Source organism: Anolis carolinensis, unplaced genomic scaffold, assembly GCF_035594765.1.
Source record: "Anolis carolinensis isolate JA03-04 unplaced genomic scaffold, rAnoCar3.1.pri scaffold_9, whole genome shotgun sequence".
Lineage (NCBI taxonomy): Eukaryota > Metazoa > Chordata > Lepidosauria > Squamata > Dactyloidae > Anolis > Anolis carolinensis.
Genome location: NW_026943820.1, coordinates 25,244,487 through 25,263,884, shown reverse-complemented (window position 1 = coordinate 25,263,884; position 19,398 = coordinate 25,244,487). Strand labels below are relative to the sequence as shown.

The 19,398-nt window shown below is 41.1% G+C and overlaps 2 protein-coding genes across 5 annotated transcripts in view; one reads left to right on the top strand and one right to left on the bottom strand.

Moving 5' to 3' along the window:
- esrp2 (epithelial splicing regulatory protein 2) overlaps positions 1-1,832 on the top strand; it is a 67,188-nt gene extending 65,356 nt beyond the window's left edge. Inside the window, exon 17 of one of the 2 annotated variants that reach the window (XM_008113945.3) lies at positions 522-1,832. In XM_008113945.3, the coding sequence (XP_008112152.2) occupies positions 522-680 (159 nt within the window). In that variant the 3' untranslated portion in view covers positions 681-1,832. The remainder of the gene's footprint in view (positions 1-521) is intronic. The other variant, XM_008113946.3, reaches the window with a different exon arrangement.
- A 129-nt stretch (positions 1,833-1,961) lies between these two features.
- nfatc3 (nuclear factor of activated T cells 3) overlaps positions 1,962-19,398 on the bottom strand; it is a 52,328-nt gene continuing 34,891 nt past the window's right edge. For 2 of the 3 annotated variants that reach the window (XM_008113943.3, XM_062961987.1), the window contains exon 10: positions 1,962-14,854. In XM_008113943.3, the coding sequence (XP_008112150.1) occupies positions 14,730-14,854 (125 nt within the window). In that variant the 3' untranslated portion in view covers positions 1,962-14,729. The remainder of the gene's footprint in view (positions 14,855-19,398) is intronic. The other variant, XR_010000637.1, reaches the window with a different exon arrangement.

Genomic DNA, 19,398 nt, shown 5'->3' with positions numbered 1-19,398 from the left:
CATCAAATAGACACGATAAATCTGAATGGAAATCAAACTATAAAGTGACAGGGAAAGTTCCAATGTGGATATGGGCCAGGTTATAACGGACTTGTCTACTCAAAAGCACAACGGAACAGCCATGTTTTTAATTGCTTCCGGAAGACAGTTCTGTCGGCCAGTTTATGTTGGATAAGTGAGACTCTACTGTATAGGCATAAAAATCCCCGGATGTTTGGAGGTGGATCCTGAGAGCAGAACCAAGTGAGTCCAGACTATAAGTTGGAACTAATAGTCAGCTCCCAATTGCACAGTCAAATCTATTTTTGCCAAAAACTTGAGAACGGTGTCATTTGTGTGCTCACGTAGATAGTGGTTGTTCCAAAATAGAGCATCACAGTTTTCCTTTCTGTTCTCGTAAGTGCTGAACAGGATGCCATGAAATGAGTAACTTTGCAAGTTTGGCACAGCCCGTAAACACTGTTGACAACCGTTTTCTTTCCTCCCGTCGCTCTTTTTGACAACTCTCTCCCTTCTTCCAGCTCCATGCAGATGCCATCCTCCCGCTTTACAACTTCAGCGGCCAGCCCAGCGGAGAAGCCTTGGTCACTTTTCCCAGCCTGGACTCGGCCAGGAAAGCCGTGGCCGAGCGAAGCGGCTGCCTCTTGGGAAGCCACTGCGTGGAGCTCTGCCTGGTCTAGCCCCGGAAGCCCTTCGGCCGAGGATTGGAACCAAGAGCCGGATTCCAGTCTCTCGTGCCTCCAGAATTAGCTCGAGAAGAGCCACGTCTTCCTCGCCAAAGTGCCTGCTGCCAATACAAGGGCTATTCATCTTTACCATTGGAGTGAAATGGGACCAAACACCCAAGAGCCGAATGTATTCATTCCCACGAAAACCGACCTATTGATTTGGAGACCGCAAACAGCCTTGCAGCAATTGTCGCCTGACTGGATTATTTTTTAATTTGTTTTATTTTATGTAACCATTAGGAAAAGGGAGTATGTCCGTCTCCTTTGAAACAATTGTTTTATTTTGGAATTTGCCAAAAGATAACCGCCTTTCCTCCGAAGAGGATTTTCCTGAAATGTTGCCCCGATGGGTGTTTATATTTGCTTTCCGGAAAATAGAATCCAAATGAATTCAGCAAATAAGTTTTTCAGGGTGTTTTAGTTTTTCTTGTGATGTACAAGGCAAATAACGAAGCATAAAGCCATATCTGTTTCATAGCATTCAAGATGCCAACTTGAAAACCCAACTCAAAGAAACTCAGATTATTTTTAGAAAAAAAGAAATATCTCTCACTAGAGACAAGAATGGCACATAAACCTTAAGGACTGGTAACTTATATGTTTTGTTTTATTTAAGGCTCATAGCTCTCGGATATTGTATTAAAGCATATTTTGCTCTAGTTTATGTGCATGCCATTTGTTTACAACCTTAATACTTTATTTGTATATTACGAAGCAAGAAAGAAAGAAAGAGAAGTGGAAATCTCGACCTATTAATTAGTGCATGTCTCTCTTTATTTTTAATGTGTATGTATATACATGTTCAGAGGATATAGTTTTTATGTTGCATAGTGTGGAATAAGACGACTGTAGAAGCACTCGATGATTTGGGTTTTTACTGTGCCTTGATCAGGACTTTTCCTCAAAAAGTGCAATAACAGCAGAAGAAACTGGAAGGAGTCTCCAAAGTGCCTGTGTTTTGTGCAGGGATTGCATCCTTTTTTTTTGGCGCAAGGCCTACAACTCTTGAGTAGTACTTAAAAGGGAATCAGACCCCGAAATGATGTTGATGTATGCTTCTTTATATGATAAGAAATAAAGGGAAAAAGTTGCTTGTAGAAAGAACATTGGAACTCTTTTCATTGAATCAGAGAGTTGGAGGAGACCCCTGTCAGAGCGCGCGGTTTGGATGAACACACATGCAGCGGAAGATCAACGAAGAATCACTGGCACCAATAAAGAGGCTGAAGCCTGTTTGGCTATCTACAAAAAGTTTACTAACAAACGGAAAACTCTCAAGACGATATATACAGAGTGCAGAGAGGCAGAGAGCGAACAGATAACACAAGGAGCTATTTATAACCACCTCTGCTGTCTGATGCAATACACAGTTAACTCTTTACACACTCGCATAGTGGACAGCAGACAGTGCATGATGCAATCTCCAGCTCACATTGCAACACTATAACTCAATTACATTTAAACAACTCTATATACAATCATTCCCACTTCAACAACCCCAAGGGCCATCCAGTCCAACCCCTTTCTGCCATGCAGGAAGACACAAGAAGGGGGAAATGTGTTGTGCGGTGATGGGCCTTGCAGTGAGAACATGAAGGCTGTTAGAATGCATTCAGTGGTTAGAGATCTTGATTTAAGGAGCAAACACACCAATCGTTTGAAAGAAGCTAAGCTTTATTGAAAGAACTCTCCTACAAGATAGGAAATTTACTCAGGGTGCTGAACTAACCCAGCTACATCTTGGAAGTTGAGACTCCTGGGAAGAGGAAGAGATGGGTTCCCAACAAATTCTTCCTCTGTATTTATTTATTTACAGTATTTACATTCCGCTCTTCTCACCCCAAAGGGGACTCAGGGTGGATTACAATGCACATATACATGGCAAACATTCAATGCCATTAGACATACAACATATAGACAGTCACAGAGGTAATTTAACATTTTCCAGCTTCCGGCTTCATGAGGGTATGCTCGATTCTGACCACGGGGGAGCTGCCACTTCATCGTCCACTGTGACACTAAGTCCTTGATGAAGTACTTCCTCGTTCCATTCTGCACACTGCCGGTAGTTTTTATGGTGTCATGAATTAAGTTACATTAGCCTCCCCGCATAAAGTGGTACCTAGAATTTTCTACTCAACAGATGCAACTGTTTTTTGAGCTGCTTAGGTGGGCAGCGAGCTAGGCTATTAATGGTTGGGAGCTCAATCCGACCCTGGTTTCGATCCCATGACCTTTCGGTCAGTAGTGACTGATTGCAGCTGGCTACTAACCAGCTGCGCCACAGCCTGGCGCTTTCTATCACAGTGTGTGTCATGTCATTATATGTGTATTTACATAGCAAATATGTAAATACTCTTCCTGGGAAGAGTACAAGATGGGGAAACATCCCAAAGGGTTCCCAACAAATTCTCCCTCTGTATTTATTTATTTACAGTATTTACATTCTGCTCTTGCGTTAAAGCGTTGAGCTGCTGAACTTGCAGACTGAAAGGTACCAGGTTCAAATCAGATAGATAAACCCCACTTGCCTTGTTTCCAACAGACCTCGCAACCTCTGAGGATGCCTGCCATAGATGTGGGTGAAAGGTCTGGAGAGAATGCTTCTTGAACATGGCCATAAAAAGGTAAAGGTTTTCCCCTGACGTTAAGTCCAGTCGTGACCGACTCTGGGGGTTGGTGCTCATCTCCATTTCTAAGCCAAAGAGCCAGCGTTGTCCGTAGACACCTCCAAGGTCATGTGGCTGGCATGACTGCATGGAGTGCCGTTACCTTCCCGCCGGAGCAGTACCTATTGATCTACTCACATTGGCATGTTTTCGAACTGCTAGGTTGGCAGAAGCTGGAGCAACAGCGGGCGCTCACTCCGCTCCCGGGATTTGAACCTGGCACCTTTCGGTCTGCAAGTTCAGCAGCTCAGCGCTTTAGCACACTTTGCCACATACAGCCCGGAAAACTCACAGCAACCCAGTGATTCTGGCCATGAAATCCTTCGACAACACATGCATGCACTAATCCTTGCCCTCCAGTAGGTGGCATCCTTCACATTTAAATCAGAAATAGAAGAAATAAACCTCACTTTTATTGCTATTCCTTCACTTAGCTTTGAAAAAACTATAAAGGTAAAAAGGTAGAGGTTTTCCCCTGACGTCCTGTCGTGACCAATAACTACCTTCATATGCAAAAATTCAACATTTGGGCAAAGTATAGTTGTTGTTTTTTGTCAAGGGAAACCTTTACCTTTACCTAGTCTTTGCCTAGCACTTCATAATTGGCCATGTCCATCCATTCTGAAGCTCTGGTCACTGGTGTTTTGAACCCGTCGATGGAGCATATTGAAATTGGATTTGGATTTTTGTGGTTGTTTTAGTAGAATTGTATCTTTTTGTTTTATTATTTTTATTATGTTTAACTTTGTTGTATGGTCTTTTGGCAATTGAATATTTTGCTTTATGTTGTCAACCTCCCTGAGTCCTCTTGGGGAGATAGGGCAGTATATATATATTATTATTATTATTATTATTATTATTATTGACACAAAAACATAGTATGACACAGAAAACGAGATCTATATGCTGGATTTCGTATCACAAAATCACAAGTCAAACACTTCCCAAGCGTTTAGGACTGTGTGATGTATTTTCGGATGATGCGCACAGAACCCAGTAGGGTGGCCTTTTGCAGTTGGCAGATCGAAATTTTGTCAATGTTTGTTTCCAAATGCCAGCTGAGATCTTTTGGCACGGCACCCAGTGTGCCCATCACCACCGGGACCACCTGCACTGGTTTGTGCCAGTTCGATCTTGAGATCGTGATAATGGCTGAGTTTCTCCTGTTGTTTTTCGTCAATCCGACTGTCACCTGGTATGGGCGACATCAATAATCCAAACTTTTTTCTTTTCCACAACTGTGATGTCTGGTGTGTTGTGGTCCAAAACTTTTAACAGTCTGGATTTGAAAGTCCCATAGTATCTTTGCATGCTCATTTTCCAATACTTTTGCAGGTTTGTGATCCCACCAGTTCTTTACAGCTGGCAGGTGGTACTTGTGACGTAAGTTTCAATGAATCATTTGAGTCACATAGTTGTGCCTCTGTTTGTAGTCAGTCTGTGCGATTTTCTTACAACAGCTGAGGATATGATCAATAGTTTCGTCAGCTGCCTTGCACAGTCTGCATTTTGGGTCATCAGCTGATTTTTCGATCTTGGCCTTAATTGCATTTGTTCCGATCGCTTGCTCCTGGGGGGGCTTAACTGCTCCAAGGATGCTGAGAGCTGTGCTGGGTGGTAGTGTAACTACCGGCAGGTCCAACCAAGCCAGAGAGGTCTCAGTTGAGGAGTGGAACTAAGAGCACCTAACCCATTAACATTATGGAGAATCAAACCAAAACGAAGTCTATACTGGCTCGGTCGTCGCTCAGGATAAAAAGGACCGCGGTGGATGCTGCTGATACTGGACCTCCATCGACAAGTGGGCTACGGAATCAAAATACAAATGAACAGTCATAGAAGCGGCAGAAATATACAATGCCAAAAAACTGCACTATTATTATTATTATTATTAATATTATTATTATTATTGGTTATGTTGTGCCAATATCGGCATGTGGTATCAACTGTGATAGGCAACCTGGATCAAATGGCAATGCCTGTGTTCTCCATGCACGATGTCCGCAACTCTGCTTGAACTAAATGTAGACAATCCACATCAAAGCAACAATAAAGTCCAAACAGGAAATTACACATATGTAAGATGCCAGCAGCAATCGTGCCCAAGGGAAACTGACGAAATGTAGCCTTTGTATGTAGAATTTGACATATTCAGAAAATATGCTGTAAGTTCTCTAGTTAGGTATACTAAGGGTGCACTGACACTATGCAACTCGTAATATAGATTTGACACCACTCAAATTGCCATGATTCAGAGCTACGGCATCCTGAGATTTGCAGTTTGGGGAGACAGAGAAACAAAAAAGATAGGCATTTGGATACATACTTTTTAAAAAGAAAATTCAATGATTCCAATAATGTCCTCCATTCACCTCCCACTCCCACCCTGATCAAATCTTTCCTAATCTATCGAGCCTTTCTCTCACTCTGCCAACCACAGGCACATAATGCACTCTTTATAGCACTGCAAGCAGGGGATCTTTGGCGAGGTTTTGAGTGCCCTGGCATTTTATTTTATTGTGGGCACCATTTGTCCTAATGCATGTAGAGAAAGGAAGGGGGGCAGCCCTGTATGGCATGCTTGGAAATGTATAAATGGTGCCTCTGGCTCCCTACCTGAAATAGCCATTTAATGGATGTTGCTGGCAGGCGGGAGCGGAGAGGTGTCAAGGGAGGACGCAGAGGACCAAGGCGGCCCCTCGCTGACTTTTAATAGCTCTTTAATGAAGTCGAAGGCCAGGCCAACGCCTGCCTTTAATGGGGCAAAGAGGAGGTCCGGGGACCAAGAGACCCTTTCTCAGTGCAGTGAGAAGGGAAATGATTCCCACATTTGGTCTTAAAGCAATGAGATTTATTTCACTTCCAGAGCACCGAGTTCCTGTAGTGAGAATGACATTATTTGGCTCTGTCTGACTTATGGCATCCAAGAGAATAAAGAAGGGTGCAAAACCTAATACAAGTAACAATAATGATCTAATTTTATCATGTCAGAAGCAAACAGAGTACATTTATAATGTATTTAAGAGCACAAATAAAGTTTAGGAATTAAAAATGAACAAAGTATAGGATAAAACATTTACCATGTGCAGTTGAAAGCCACATCCAAATACCACTTCTAAACATAGTCGCCATTCAAATCTAGGCACTTATCACAGCAATGAATGAGCTTTGCAACTCCTTCCCCACAAAACTCTGCCGCTTGCGTCCTCAAAAAGTATAGGAGGAAACATTTACCATATGCAGTTGAAAGCCACACCCAAATACCACTTCTCAACCTAGTCGCCATTCAAATCTAGGCACTTATCATAGCAATGGATGAGCTTGGCAACTCCTCCCCCACAAAACTCTGCCGCTTGCGTCCTCAACCAGCTGGTCACCCCTTGCCGCAGCTGCGCATCGTCTCCAAAACGCTGCGTTGCCAGCCACGCCCCCATTGTTGGAAACAAGTGGTTGAGGAGACAAGCGGCATTTCTCCAGTGGTGTGGGGCATAGACATCCTGGGATAATATGGCATGTCTCATTGAGAGCCATATCCACTTTTTAAAAATATATATTCTCGTCTCTTTGTGGCTGGAGGTGGAGTTGTAACAATGGTGCCACGTTGTACATATTTATAGGTAACCATTATGAGACATTCAACTGACAAGCCATTTTATTATAATACATATATTATTATTTACTATAGCAATATAGTGTATTAATATTGTACTTCATTATATTTTAAATCTTTGAAAAAAATTCTAAGCCACTTGATTCGCAGGACTTGAGAAATAGGAACCAATTCAGAAAGGAGAAACCATCAGCCGGTCCTGGCCAGTTGGCCGAAGCCCTCTCCTTTCAACATTGTCCCCGTCGAAGCCTCACTGTTTCTGCTCCTGCTTGCCATATGCCTCTGTTTTGCTTACCAAGTGTCTTCAGAGGTCTTTCTATGCCAAAAGGATCGGGAAAGTCCCTGTCCAGCAAAGCAGGTGGTGGATTTGTTATTCCTGGTTTCTCCTTGGATGCCAAGAGCTCATCTATATCAGCTCCTTTGCCTTTGAAAAGATGCCAAGTGGAACAGACTGCACTGTAGGAGAAAAAAAGAGGACAGGAATTGCACAGGTAAAAGAAAGTGCACAGCATATTTTGATGGAAAAGATAGCAACAAGGGCATCCTTTTTGAAGAGCTACATGGCCCAAGATTTTGCTTTGCTGGCTCTAGGACTTGAATATGATAACCTTCCTAGCATTCTCAGAATTTGATGGAAGCTCCTTCCTTGGAGATTCTTAAACAGAAACTGGATGTCCATCTGTTGGGGGAGCTTTGATTGTGCTTTTGCTGCCTGGTAGAAGGTGACTGGACTGGATGGCCAATGTAGTCTATTCCAACTCTTATGATTCTAACCTCCACAATGGCCACAGAAATGTATACACAGAGCCGGGTCCAAGGTAATTTTCAAGTATAGAGGAACAGAATTTTGGTGCCCCCCCCCCCCCAAAACCAATCACTGAAAAATAAAAGCATTGGATAAGCAAAAATGTTGGGTAATAAGGAGGGATTAAGGAAAAGCCTAAATAAAGAACAACACTCTGAAAACAGGGGAAATCCAGACAGGAAACAATCAGGGCCAGCTAACACCTCCCAACCAAGGATGCCCACAGGGAGGAAACAGCCAGGCTTTGAATCTGCAAGGCCATTAAATGCTAATCAAGCTGGCCAATTGCAACATTCACACTAGCCTCAAACAGACAAGAGCTCTTTCTCCCTACAGGATGGTGCCACAGGCAACTGCCTAGTTTGCCTCACGGTTGAACCGCCCCTGTGTATACACATGTACAAAGTGGTCTGAAATACTTCTGTGTGTGCAGAGTGTGCAAAATCTGTGTGTGCAAAATCTGAACTGCAAAGGGCAAATGCCTCCCTGTCATAGCGCCCTTCGTCTTAAAGGTGCTGCTGACACCCCAGAATAATTTATAGTCAATGGCCCACCATGACACAGTTGCTGTGAGAGGCAGGCGGGGAACACATCACATACATTGAATTCACACACATACAGAGAGCTCCATCAGTTCAGCTGCTTCCACAAAAAGGAAACATCCAAACCAAACAAGCGAGCCAACTGATCCGTGATCCTGGTATTGCACTCTAGTTACAGTGAGGCAAAAACATGGAGCAGGGTTCAAGACTTTGCAACTATATTTAGAATGCCTCAGACACCACTGCGTCCATGTGAAATACTTGGCTTGGTTGTAATTACGCCATGAGAAAACCACAGATATATACAAAATCCCTAGGCTTTAGCATGTATCATTAGCCCAGGCTTGAAAGTCAGGGGCAACTTCGACATATTGTAGTTAAACCTTGCCTCTGATTATTAGATGCAGCTCATGGGAAAGGATAACTAAAAGCGCACCAGAGAGAAGCCCCTATGGAATGAACCAACTCTGAATAGTTTGCCCCTGGTTTCATGAAAACAACTCAGATACAAAACATCGAAAGGGCATGTCAAATAACTTTTGGAATTCTGCTTTAGTAGGACTGAATCCTAGTAAGTTTCTGTATCCTGACCAACCTCTGCAAACCCCATTTATTTCATGTATTTATCATAAAATGGCCAGCTGGAGACGGTCTAGGAAGTCCATCGAACCCATTGCTAGGCTTTCCAGGTTTCTGGTTTGGGAAAAGTCACCCAAAGCCCCTACCTCCTCCCACGTTGCTTCAAATCAAGACTCAATTGAGATCCTCTATTTTAGGAGTGGTTTTATTATTTGTGGGCTTGGATGTCCTGGGGAAAATATTATCCTCAAGCAACAGAATTCCTTCCTACGGTTTACTGTCACACTTAAATGCAGCAGCTTGGTTTGCCTCTGCCCACTCAGATGGAGAAATGAATCAAGAACAAAACTGAGTTATTTGTACCTCTTGTTGTGTGCTGAGCTATTTCTGCAGTGGAAGAGATCAAGCAATGGAAAAGATCAAAACTATATGCACCATCCAATGAATCTGGACCTCACCACCAGGCAAATGGACTCTAAAACCCTTTTCCAGCACCATGCCCAGGCATTAGTGTGTCTCCAGTGGGTCCAGTAATATGGTGCAATTGTTTGACTGTTCAGACTTTGAGATACCAGGGTTCAAATCTCTGCTCAGCCATGGAAACCCAATGGGATTTTTGTGACATCTTATTCAGTCTCAATGAAAGGAAACAGTTTCCAAACCTCAAATAATAAGAGACATCTGCCAGTCTTATATAGGATGAGGTTTCTGATGTTCAAATAAGGGACATCTCTTGCAATAAAGGAAACCTAGTAAACGTACTCTTAAAAATTCCCAAGATTTAACATGTCCCCGCTCAACCTTCTTTTCCAAGCGAAACATACACAGCTCCCAAAGCTGTTCCTTATTGGGCTTGGCTTCAACCTTTTGACTATTTTGGTTACCCTTCTCTGGACACCCTGTCAATATCCTCCTTGAATTCTGTTGCCCAGAACTAGAAATAATATTCCAGGTGATGTCTAGAAGAGAATGGGACTAGGATTTCCCTCAGTCTAGACACTACACTCCTACTGATGCAGTCTGCAAACTCATGTATGGTTTTGAAGTCATCCAAGTCATTATGGTGGAGTGGCTTGAGTATTGCATTAAGACTCCTGGAGACCAAGATCTGAATGCCCATCGGCCATGGAAACACACACACGTGGCCTTAGAGGGGAGCAATAGCAAACCCCTCAGAACAAATCCTGCTAAGAACACCTTATGATACATTTGCCATAGAGCCACTGTAAGTCAGAAACACCTTGAAAGCAAACAAGAGGCATTGCTAAATAGTTTAACTTGACCCTTCAAGTATTCAAAGGCAATTGGGAAGACAGAGAGCAAACCTTTTCCTTGTCTACTAGCTTATACTGTCCTTAAATATTTCATGATGAAAGATGGGTCATGTGTGCACAAAGCAGCTCCCTTTGCCTCTACTTTATATGAGTTATGATGCTTTCTTCTGTTGTGGGCCTTGTGTTGCATTTGAGGCACTTCCAATAAACATTTCCTATAGCACTGATATATGTCACATTTTTAATATTAACACAGTCTCAGTAAATCCTGGAAAGGCCTCCAGTTCCAGCTCAGACACACCAATGTTCATCATGAACCAGAATTATAGAGAATTTTACTTACGGTGACATGCAAACCACTGCAGAGTGATGACTCCTACACTTTTATGCATTTTCTCCTTTATTTCAACACTATGATTCAAGAGCCTAAAATGCATGTTTCCCTTTGTTTTTCTGCTTGGAGCACTGCAATCATAACTTACAAAATGTTTAATACACAAATGTACATGAAATTACAATACAAGGCTCTGTAAACATCTAGAATGTAACCTTTTTAGTCTTAAAATCATTATTGTCCCACATGGTTAAATATAAAATGTCAATCTGAACAATCTCCAAACCTCAAGGAATGACATTCATTCTGTGTGTATCAAAAATAGAGCTTCCCAAGATTTGTTTGCATCCGAACAAAATTTTGTCAATGAATTTCTTTAATCTTTGGTTTATTAAAGGATGGCAGTTCCATTTTTCTGATGAAGGGTTTATTACAGTGAGTGCCAGATTGTGGTCAAACTCTGGTAAAACTAAGACCACTTTTACAGCCCATCTCAAATGGGCCATTCACGCTGCCTCCTCACTTGATTTACAAAAGCTTCTATTCTTTCTATAAAAGAGTTAATTAATGCCTTCTGCAATTTATTTATTTTTATTAAAAATGGACACAATCACAGAAAGCAACTGTAGATTTGGAGGCAGAAGAGACTAGTAAGGTAAATGCTAGTCACTGGCTGCTGAAAATTGTAAATTGCATAGTCCAATGGGGATTGTGTGCTTTTATATCCACTACAATACACAAAATTAACAGTCTTAACTACTGTATCACACAAGCAAAAAAGGATAAAATTAAGACCCTCGTACTGAAGCTTTTACAAGGCAAATACAACAATTTTTAGTACCCAAAGTCTACATTTTTCAATTTAAATAGGAAAGCATCGCTACATCTACAGGCATCAAGGTATTCAAAGGCATCAGAAGGTTCTGTGAACAACCCACTAACTCCACCACTGCGGGATCTTCAGATCTTTCAACAAACCTTGCTCAAAGAAAGGCTGAAATGCCGCAGCAGTGCAGGGCGGACTGCGCACTTAGTGCATAGCAACGTGGGATTTTTGAGTTTCCCCATTTTATGTACAGCGTCGATCCAAACTACGTAGAAGGAGGGGGTGGGACACAAGCATCACTCCATGCTTGACTGCAGAACAACTCGCCTTAGCCCTGAAGGCCATGGCCTACAAAGAGGGATGTTGAGGGCTGCAATTCAATATCATATGGAAGGATGCCCGATTCTCACCCCTGATCTCTAGTGAACCATACACATAAAACAGAAAGCTCTGGACAATGAAAACATTGGTTTCTGGAGACCCATCACAATCAAGAAATCGGTAATACCGCCACCATCACAAAGAACACATGAAAAGGCGTGAAGTGCTACAAGTGCAACTATCCACATTTCGTTCTGCTTTTAAAAAATCTGTGACCAGAAGACAAATTGACTTGCAAAGAAATGCTAGAGGAGCTACTTTCTCCAAGTGCCAGAACTGCCCACTGATTTCTAATATGTAGTATACTTGGCAATCTAGTAACTGCAAAATAAGTGAGAAAGCTACAACCCTCAGGAGCAAAGCAGAAACAGTATTCGGGCAGGCAAGGGGAGCGCTACATCATTTTGGACACCTTTCAAATGGGAGACCCACACAATGGCCACAGTCAAAGTACTTAGGAGAACAGCATCCTTTCCTCCTCTTGAAATACAGTTTAAAAAACTTTTTTAAAAAGCTTTATTGAATGTTAACCATACTCAAAACATAACTCTAAACTTCGCTGTGGAGAAGAGGCATATGTTGTTGCTACAGCCAATAAAATGTGCTTTAATATTTTATGCTACAAGAAGTGCAAAGGGGCCAATCTGGTTTGCGACTCCTGCCATTTGGATCATGTTTGCCTCACCAAAAGGAGGCTTAAAGTAGACTCCCTATTACTATAAACTCCTTAATGCTCATGGGGTTTCCTAGACAAGTTTAGTGGAGTGTTTTCAGGACAGATGTTACAGCCTCTGTAAGCCTACCAGTGATTATATAACAGTCAAAACACCCACCTTGCTGCTAATAACTTTACGAAGCATCAACATTTCACACACAATTAAGACTTCTCTTGCAATGTAAGTTAGTTTTTTTTAAAAAACAGCTTTTTTGGAATCTGGTGGCATCCCAAGATCTTCCAATGGGGTCTTCCAGTCTGTTTGGTTAGCCAAAGTTTAATACACTTGATTTGTCAGGTTTCTTAGGGAAACATATTATTTAAACACAGACCAACAGAAATCAAGTGGGGATTATATGAAGTCGTGCATGTTCCAAATTAGAACGGCCCATCTAAGTGACTAAGTGACTGTATAAAATATTAATATGGAGTGGCGACACTCGGCAGTTTGAGTGCTAGACTTAACTTTTTTGTTTCTAATTAAGAGCCTGAGACTCCACAGACATGATGTGACTGTTATTCCTTGACAGCATTGGCTACAGGAAATGTGAGAGGAAATACGAAAGTCCCCTTGGTGCTTGAACAAGAGGAGTTTGTGGCAGCCACTGCCCCTGAAAACTGTCTATTGCAATATGTTGCCTCTATCTTTCATAGCATGAGAACTCAGAATTTGTCAATATCTATAATTGATTTCTCTGGTTTAACCAGAGTCTGTTACATGACCCCTTTACTAGACAGTGGGGTTCATCTGACTTCTTCAGATACAGTAGGAACTCTGTGACTCTTAGCAATCTTCGGTCATCAAAACCAATTGTGAAGAATGCTGACAGCTGCAGGTCAACCGTACAGTAGAGTCTCGCTTATCCAACATAAACATGCCAGCAGAACATTGGATAAGTGAAAATGTTGGATAATAAGGAGGGATTAAGGAAAAGCCTATTAAACATCAAATTACGTTATAATTTTACAAATTAAGCACCAAAAATCATGTTTTATAACGAACTGTCAGAAAAAGCAATTCAGTACATGGTAACGGTATGTAGTAATGACTGCATTTACAAATTTAGAACCAAAACATCGAAATATATTGAAAGCACTGACTACAAAAACATTGACTACTAAAAGGCAGATTGCGTTGGATAATGCAGAACATTGGATAAGTGAAGGTTGGATAAGCGAGACTCTACTGTATCTAGAGAGCCATATGATTATTCCCAATGAACAGGAGCATCACAATGTCATCAAAAATATGCTAAGAAACACATCTGAGTCACAAGAGAGAAATAATCAATCTAACATGAAACAACACAGACTGAGTGAAAAACCCTACCTGAGGGATTTCAAAACAGTGGGGGAAACCCTTGCATCGAGATTATGGCTTTTAAAAAAAATCCAAAAATCTTAATTGTCTCTTTAAAAATGTGCATTTGTAGAAACTGTCCCAAACAAGTAAAAGTATTTTTTTGTCAGTAGGGGCCTGAACTGGTAAGGGCTATAAAGTTACAAACGTTAGACTTCGGAATGTCATTCTTTTATCCTAATACTTCCACAACGGAATGGTCTCTTTGCAGCCTACCAAAGATTTTCAGTGTATAAAGAACACAGATTTACATTTGGCTTTGCTTCCTAAAAAAATCCAAAGAAAATGCGCATCACCTTTCATACAACAAGACTTCCAAAGGCATTGGCTTAAGATGACAAGTACTTTTGAGCCTCTGAAATATTTCATTATTAAAAAGTTCTCTTTCAAATCCTATAAGCTTAAAAGGCTCTTCAAAAATACTCCCCCCACCCCCGTATATAAATTTATATTACAATCCTAATATCACTCCTAAGGGAAAGCAGCATATAAGATGTGTATTTTTTTTTAAAAAAACCCACATTCAGTACTGTGCATATTGAGAGCAAAACTATGTTTCTCCATACAATTAAGCAATTAATATAAAATAATTCTATTAAATGCACAAAACAAAAAAAAGCTCATTGGTATTTCTCCTGAAGGATAAAGTATCTTGTGTCTCATGTCCATTTTTACAAAATTATTTTACAGCATCCTAAAAAGGTAGAATTAAATTGTTCCATCCCTAAGAGAGAAGCATAAACCAAATCCGCCACTCAAATCCCCCAGAACGGCTCTGCAAGGATCCATGTTCTACGTCATCAAGGCCACAAAATCGGAAGCACAGTAATTCTAAGAAGGAGACGAAGCATTTGCAGAGGAAAAGTGCGAAGTTTTCTGGATTGCTTAGTTCATAAGTGTAAATTGCTACTGAACTCCATCCGATATTCCTGCCTCCAAAGATGCAGAGCACATATGCGGAGAGTGGATGCTCGTTCCTGCCCCATGGGACACAGAGATCTGAGACATGTCTCGTCCTATGATTTCATTCACTGGAAAAGAGAAAAAAGGAAAAGGATTAATATATTTCCTCAGCTTCCTGTTCTCTGAGCTCATTTGCTTTTATCAATACCACAGACATTCTGTGAATATTTTAATACAGTAATTTCTCTAACAGGATTTATATTTGCAAGAGGATTAATGGACACAAGTCTGACATTAGTAGTTATAACCTAAAACCTGTTGAGGAATATTTCAATTTTTCTGGACATACTGTTAGGAATTTACATAGTAGTCCTTCGATAAGGACCATTCCAACCTACTAGCAGAGGCATGGATCAATATAATGGTTTCATAGCACATTACATAAATTAATACAGGAGCTGTTGCTACAGCATATATTTTTAAAAAAGCAATCTGCTCAGAGAACTTGATGAACCAAACTGGACACAGCATATTATTTGAGAACACAGAAATGTTGGACCACTCTAACAACCACCATGGCAGACTACACAGAGAAGCCATTGAAATCCACAACCAGTAAGAAGGGCAAGGACCAACAAAAATGAATTGGTGGGCCGCATGTGGCCCACAGGCCGCAGGTTGGACCATCCTGAGCTAGAAGTTCCAACATCTGCAAATTGGTTTCACTTTATCCTCAAATTATTTTACTTTGAGGAAAATTGAAAATTCATTTTTTACTCATTTCTATGAGCCCCCAGCGGCAGAGTGGGCTAAAGCCTTGTGACTTGAAGATTGGGTTGCTGACCTGAAGGCTGCCAGGTTTGAATCCCACCCGGGGAGAGCACGGATGAGCTCCCTCTATCAGCTCCAGCTCCATGCGGGGACATGAGATAAGTCTCCCACAAGGATGGTAAAAACATCAAAACATCCGGGCGTCCCCTGGGCAACGTCCTTGCAGACGGCCAATTCTCTCACTCCAGAAGCAGCTCAGGTTGCTCCTGACACGAAAAACCCCCCCACTAATTTCTATGGCCTAAGAAAGCTCCCCTAAGAGATGCAGACTGTGGGTCTGAACTCACAAAGAGGAAAAAAGAATAAGCCTTGGATGAATTCCACAAGGAATAATTAACTCCCATATAAGTTATTACTTTCTATTTGGTTATTCACTTGTATAACTGGCCTATTTAAAACTTGTATTTTAGCTTTTATTATATTACATATTTAACAATGCCAAAGTGTTAAGAGTTAATTATTGTGTGTAAAGCACACAGTGACAATTCATCTAATAACTGCACTAACAGCAGGAGCATAAGTTGGGGGGAACAACACTGTTAAAAGCCCCTTACGTTTTTCAAAGTTCTTGTTCGGTATATAAAAACAATCCTTGATGTCCTAAGGTCCTAAATTGTATGCATTTGCGCTTGCTATCCCAAAGATCAGAAGCTCTAAAAGGAAGAAAAGGAAAGCAGGAATCCTGTACATCTGTAGCTTGAGAACTTGGAGCTGCAGGCTCCTTCATTACCTGCTGACTATTTAGAAATTATTTTGAGGCAGTTATAGTTGCAAGCTGAACAGGTGGTAAGTGTCATTTGATAAAGTTTCTGGAACGCTCTGCTTTCTTTTTTGAACTTTTAACTAGAAGTCTACAGAAACTTGCCTTCAAGCTACAGAAACACAACTACATTATAGTCAATGTACACAATTTTAAAACAGTATTCTTAGGAATTCTTGTTATATACTCTACTATTGCATTTAGTTTATTGTGAGTATGGGCAAGGCATGCATATTTCCAAGCATAAGCAAATTATTTGATAGAATAATTGTCAGACTATCAATGTATGCAATGGTAACAACAAAAATGAAAAAGTTTGTTCACCTGACTAACAATCAAATCTACTGGCTATAAATGCATTCTCTAATGAATTCCATCCATTAAGCAGATTGCCGTGAGCAACTGAAACATCCAGAAAAGCACAAAGGCAAAGCAAAATTAAGAGCATTTAAATTTCTAAGAAGATTGAAAGCTATTTAAATCCACTCAGAGCAGAGATCACACATTAATTTCTCAGATATTGGTAATGTCTGTACTGCAGTTCCTTCCCTAATGTTTGTGTCCGTGTTACCACAGAACCATGTGTATTTGGCCGAACATACATAAGCTGAATCTGCATGCCCCAATTTTGTAGGCTTATGTGTGTCAGGCATATGCATGTAGACATCAGTGCAAATAGGCAATCTAGCTAGATGCTGGCAGGCACAATATCTGGGGTAAGGGGAGGGCATACAATCCAGATATAGTATCTCACGTATACTTTAAAGGCCACGTGGGTATATGCATTCCAGCCGCAGCTTAAGGACTGAAGAAACTGAAGTCAGATGAAATACATTCTGATTCTCAATGTAATACCCAGAATTGAGCTGCTAAGCTTAGTAGGATCCTCCTTTACATGTCATTTATTCCCTTCACTCACTGGCAAAGTGCAACATGTATGGGGAAATGACTGCAATGATAAGTATGCTTTCTTGGAAGCCCATTACAGAAGCATGTTTTTGATCATAACCAAAACGCTGCTCTTCATCTGCTTTATAGTATTAAAATACTATTTGCCACATGTTGTTCCACAAAAACATAACTTGTTTGTTTGGTAGAGAAACTCACAATTACTGAAGGGCATTAGTTAATCCAGATTACTAGCAGACATCAAGGGATATTAAGAACTTAGTCATTGACTTCCTCTTGGATATTGCACCTGAACCCTTATACAAACCCAAACAACCATTATTGTGTTGCAAGCCCTTGCAATTGTTAAGTTTAGGCAGTGCAATATATTTAGCTTTCGCTTTGTTGCACAAAGACAGCAGATGGCATCATGTCAATCTTCACAATATCAGGGCAAGCCACAACAAAATTAATGCATCCTGTTCTGTTCTGTGGTGTAGCCTCTGCAACTCAGCTCATTTGTTGATTCTCAATCAACTCAGCTCATCAAGGAAGATAGATATTTCAGGCTTAGCAATCACTCCCTTGAGAAGTGGCCTGCTTTTTAAATAACTACAACATGCTGACAGGCATCTCCCAATATACTATTAATTTCAAAACCAAGTTTTACTTTAAGTTGTCTTGCATTCCCATACAACCCCTCTGTAACTTAAGTGTCAGCATTATACATCCAGGGCACTGAAAAGTAGAATTTCTCCATTCCAAAACTGAGTCGTAAGTAGTAACTTTGGATAACACAAAAGTATTTTTCAGCCATCCCACCCAATCAGACATCATTTTCTTGATGCAAACCAACTTGGAGTCCTCTGGGACCAGACAGAATCTGATGATAATTACTTCCCCTTGCCTTGGGCAGTCCAGCAGCCCATTGAATTAAGAGAGATCCTGGAGAAGACTCTATAGCTGACACTACAGAATAACAAGTTCTTTGCAGAACAACAGTCAGGAAATAGAAGCCAAACTGACAGAAGCAGGAAAAGGCACTATTTTACGAGGTCACCTGCTAGTTGATGAAGACAAAGGAAGGTGGTGGTTTTGACCTATAAAGCCCTGTATGGCTTGGGACCAGTTTATTTGAAGCACCTGCTAGAGTTCTGCCATAAACTGGGGAGGACTTTCTCTGTCCCACCATGTCCCGCTTAAGCTTTGTTGACAGGAGTAAAGGAGAGAGCCTTCTTGGGGACTGTTAAATACCTTGGAACTCCCTCCCAAAAAAAAACTTGAATAGCTCCATCCCAGCTTGACGTTTGCAGACAGGTGAAGACATATTTCTGCCATCAAGCATTTGAGGGAGGATAAAGGCTGCTGGGGAGGCTGTGGGTGGGACTTTGAGGGGATGGTTAGTTTTTAAATGTAATTTTAATTTTATTTTAATTGTACTTTAATCTGTATTTTAACTTTTGTATCCTTGACACATTGGATTGTGCCATGTGGCCATTAGCTGCCCTGAGTCCCTATGGGGAAAAAGACAGGATATGAAGTAAACACATGATAATAAACAACTAAGGCCATTTGATGATGAAGACTGGTGGACCTAAACACTTGGATTCCATCCTCACACCAGAATTTCCATACACAAGTATAAAATATATTCAGAACTTCAGAAGTGATTTAGGAAGCTAACCAATCCTGGCATAAATCACAAGATGGCCATCTGGAAGACCCTCCTTGAAGAGAATGGCTAGATCTTGGCTAGAACTGTATCAATAGCTGGGATAGTAGGGAGTCACTGCACTATGAACATATCTAGGGTAAAGGCGACAGAAATTTTAATCTTAGGGGTCTTGGTTGATCACCATCCTTAAATTCTCTCTCTTTTTCAAACTGACCAGCCCCTTTGCAGGAAGCTGGGGAGTGTAAGCAACCATTAGGTGCAACCCAAACATTAGCAGAAGGATGTATCTCACTACTGTCCCTTTAGTGAGGATACCAACCATTCGAATCCACATTCCCTGAACGTGCCACTAGAGCCAGGAATACCAATGAAATGGCAGCCAGCACACAGGTATGCTACCGTTGCCATCATGCTCTCTCAGCCTTCCATGAGATATCCTCTTATATGAGATTCCCAAGTAAAAGACAGGCTGAATATATATTAAGAGGTGCATATATAAGCAAAGGAAAAGTAGCTTG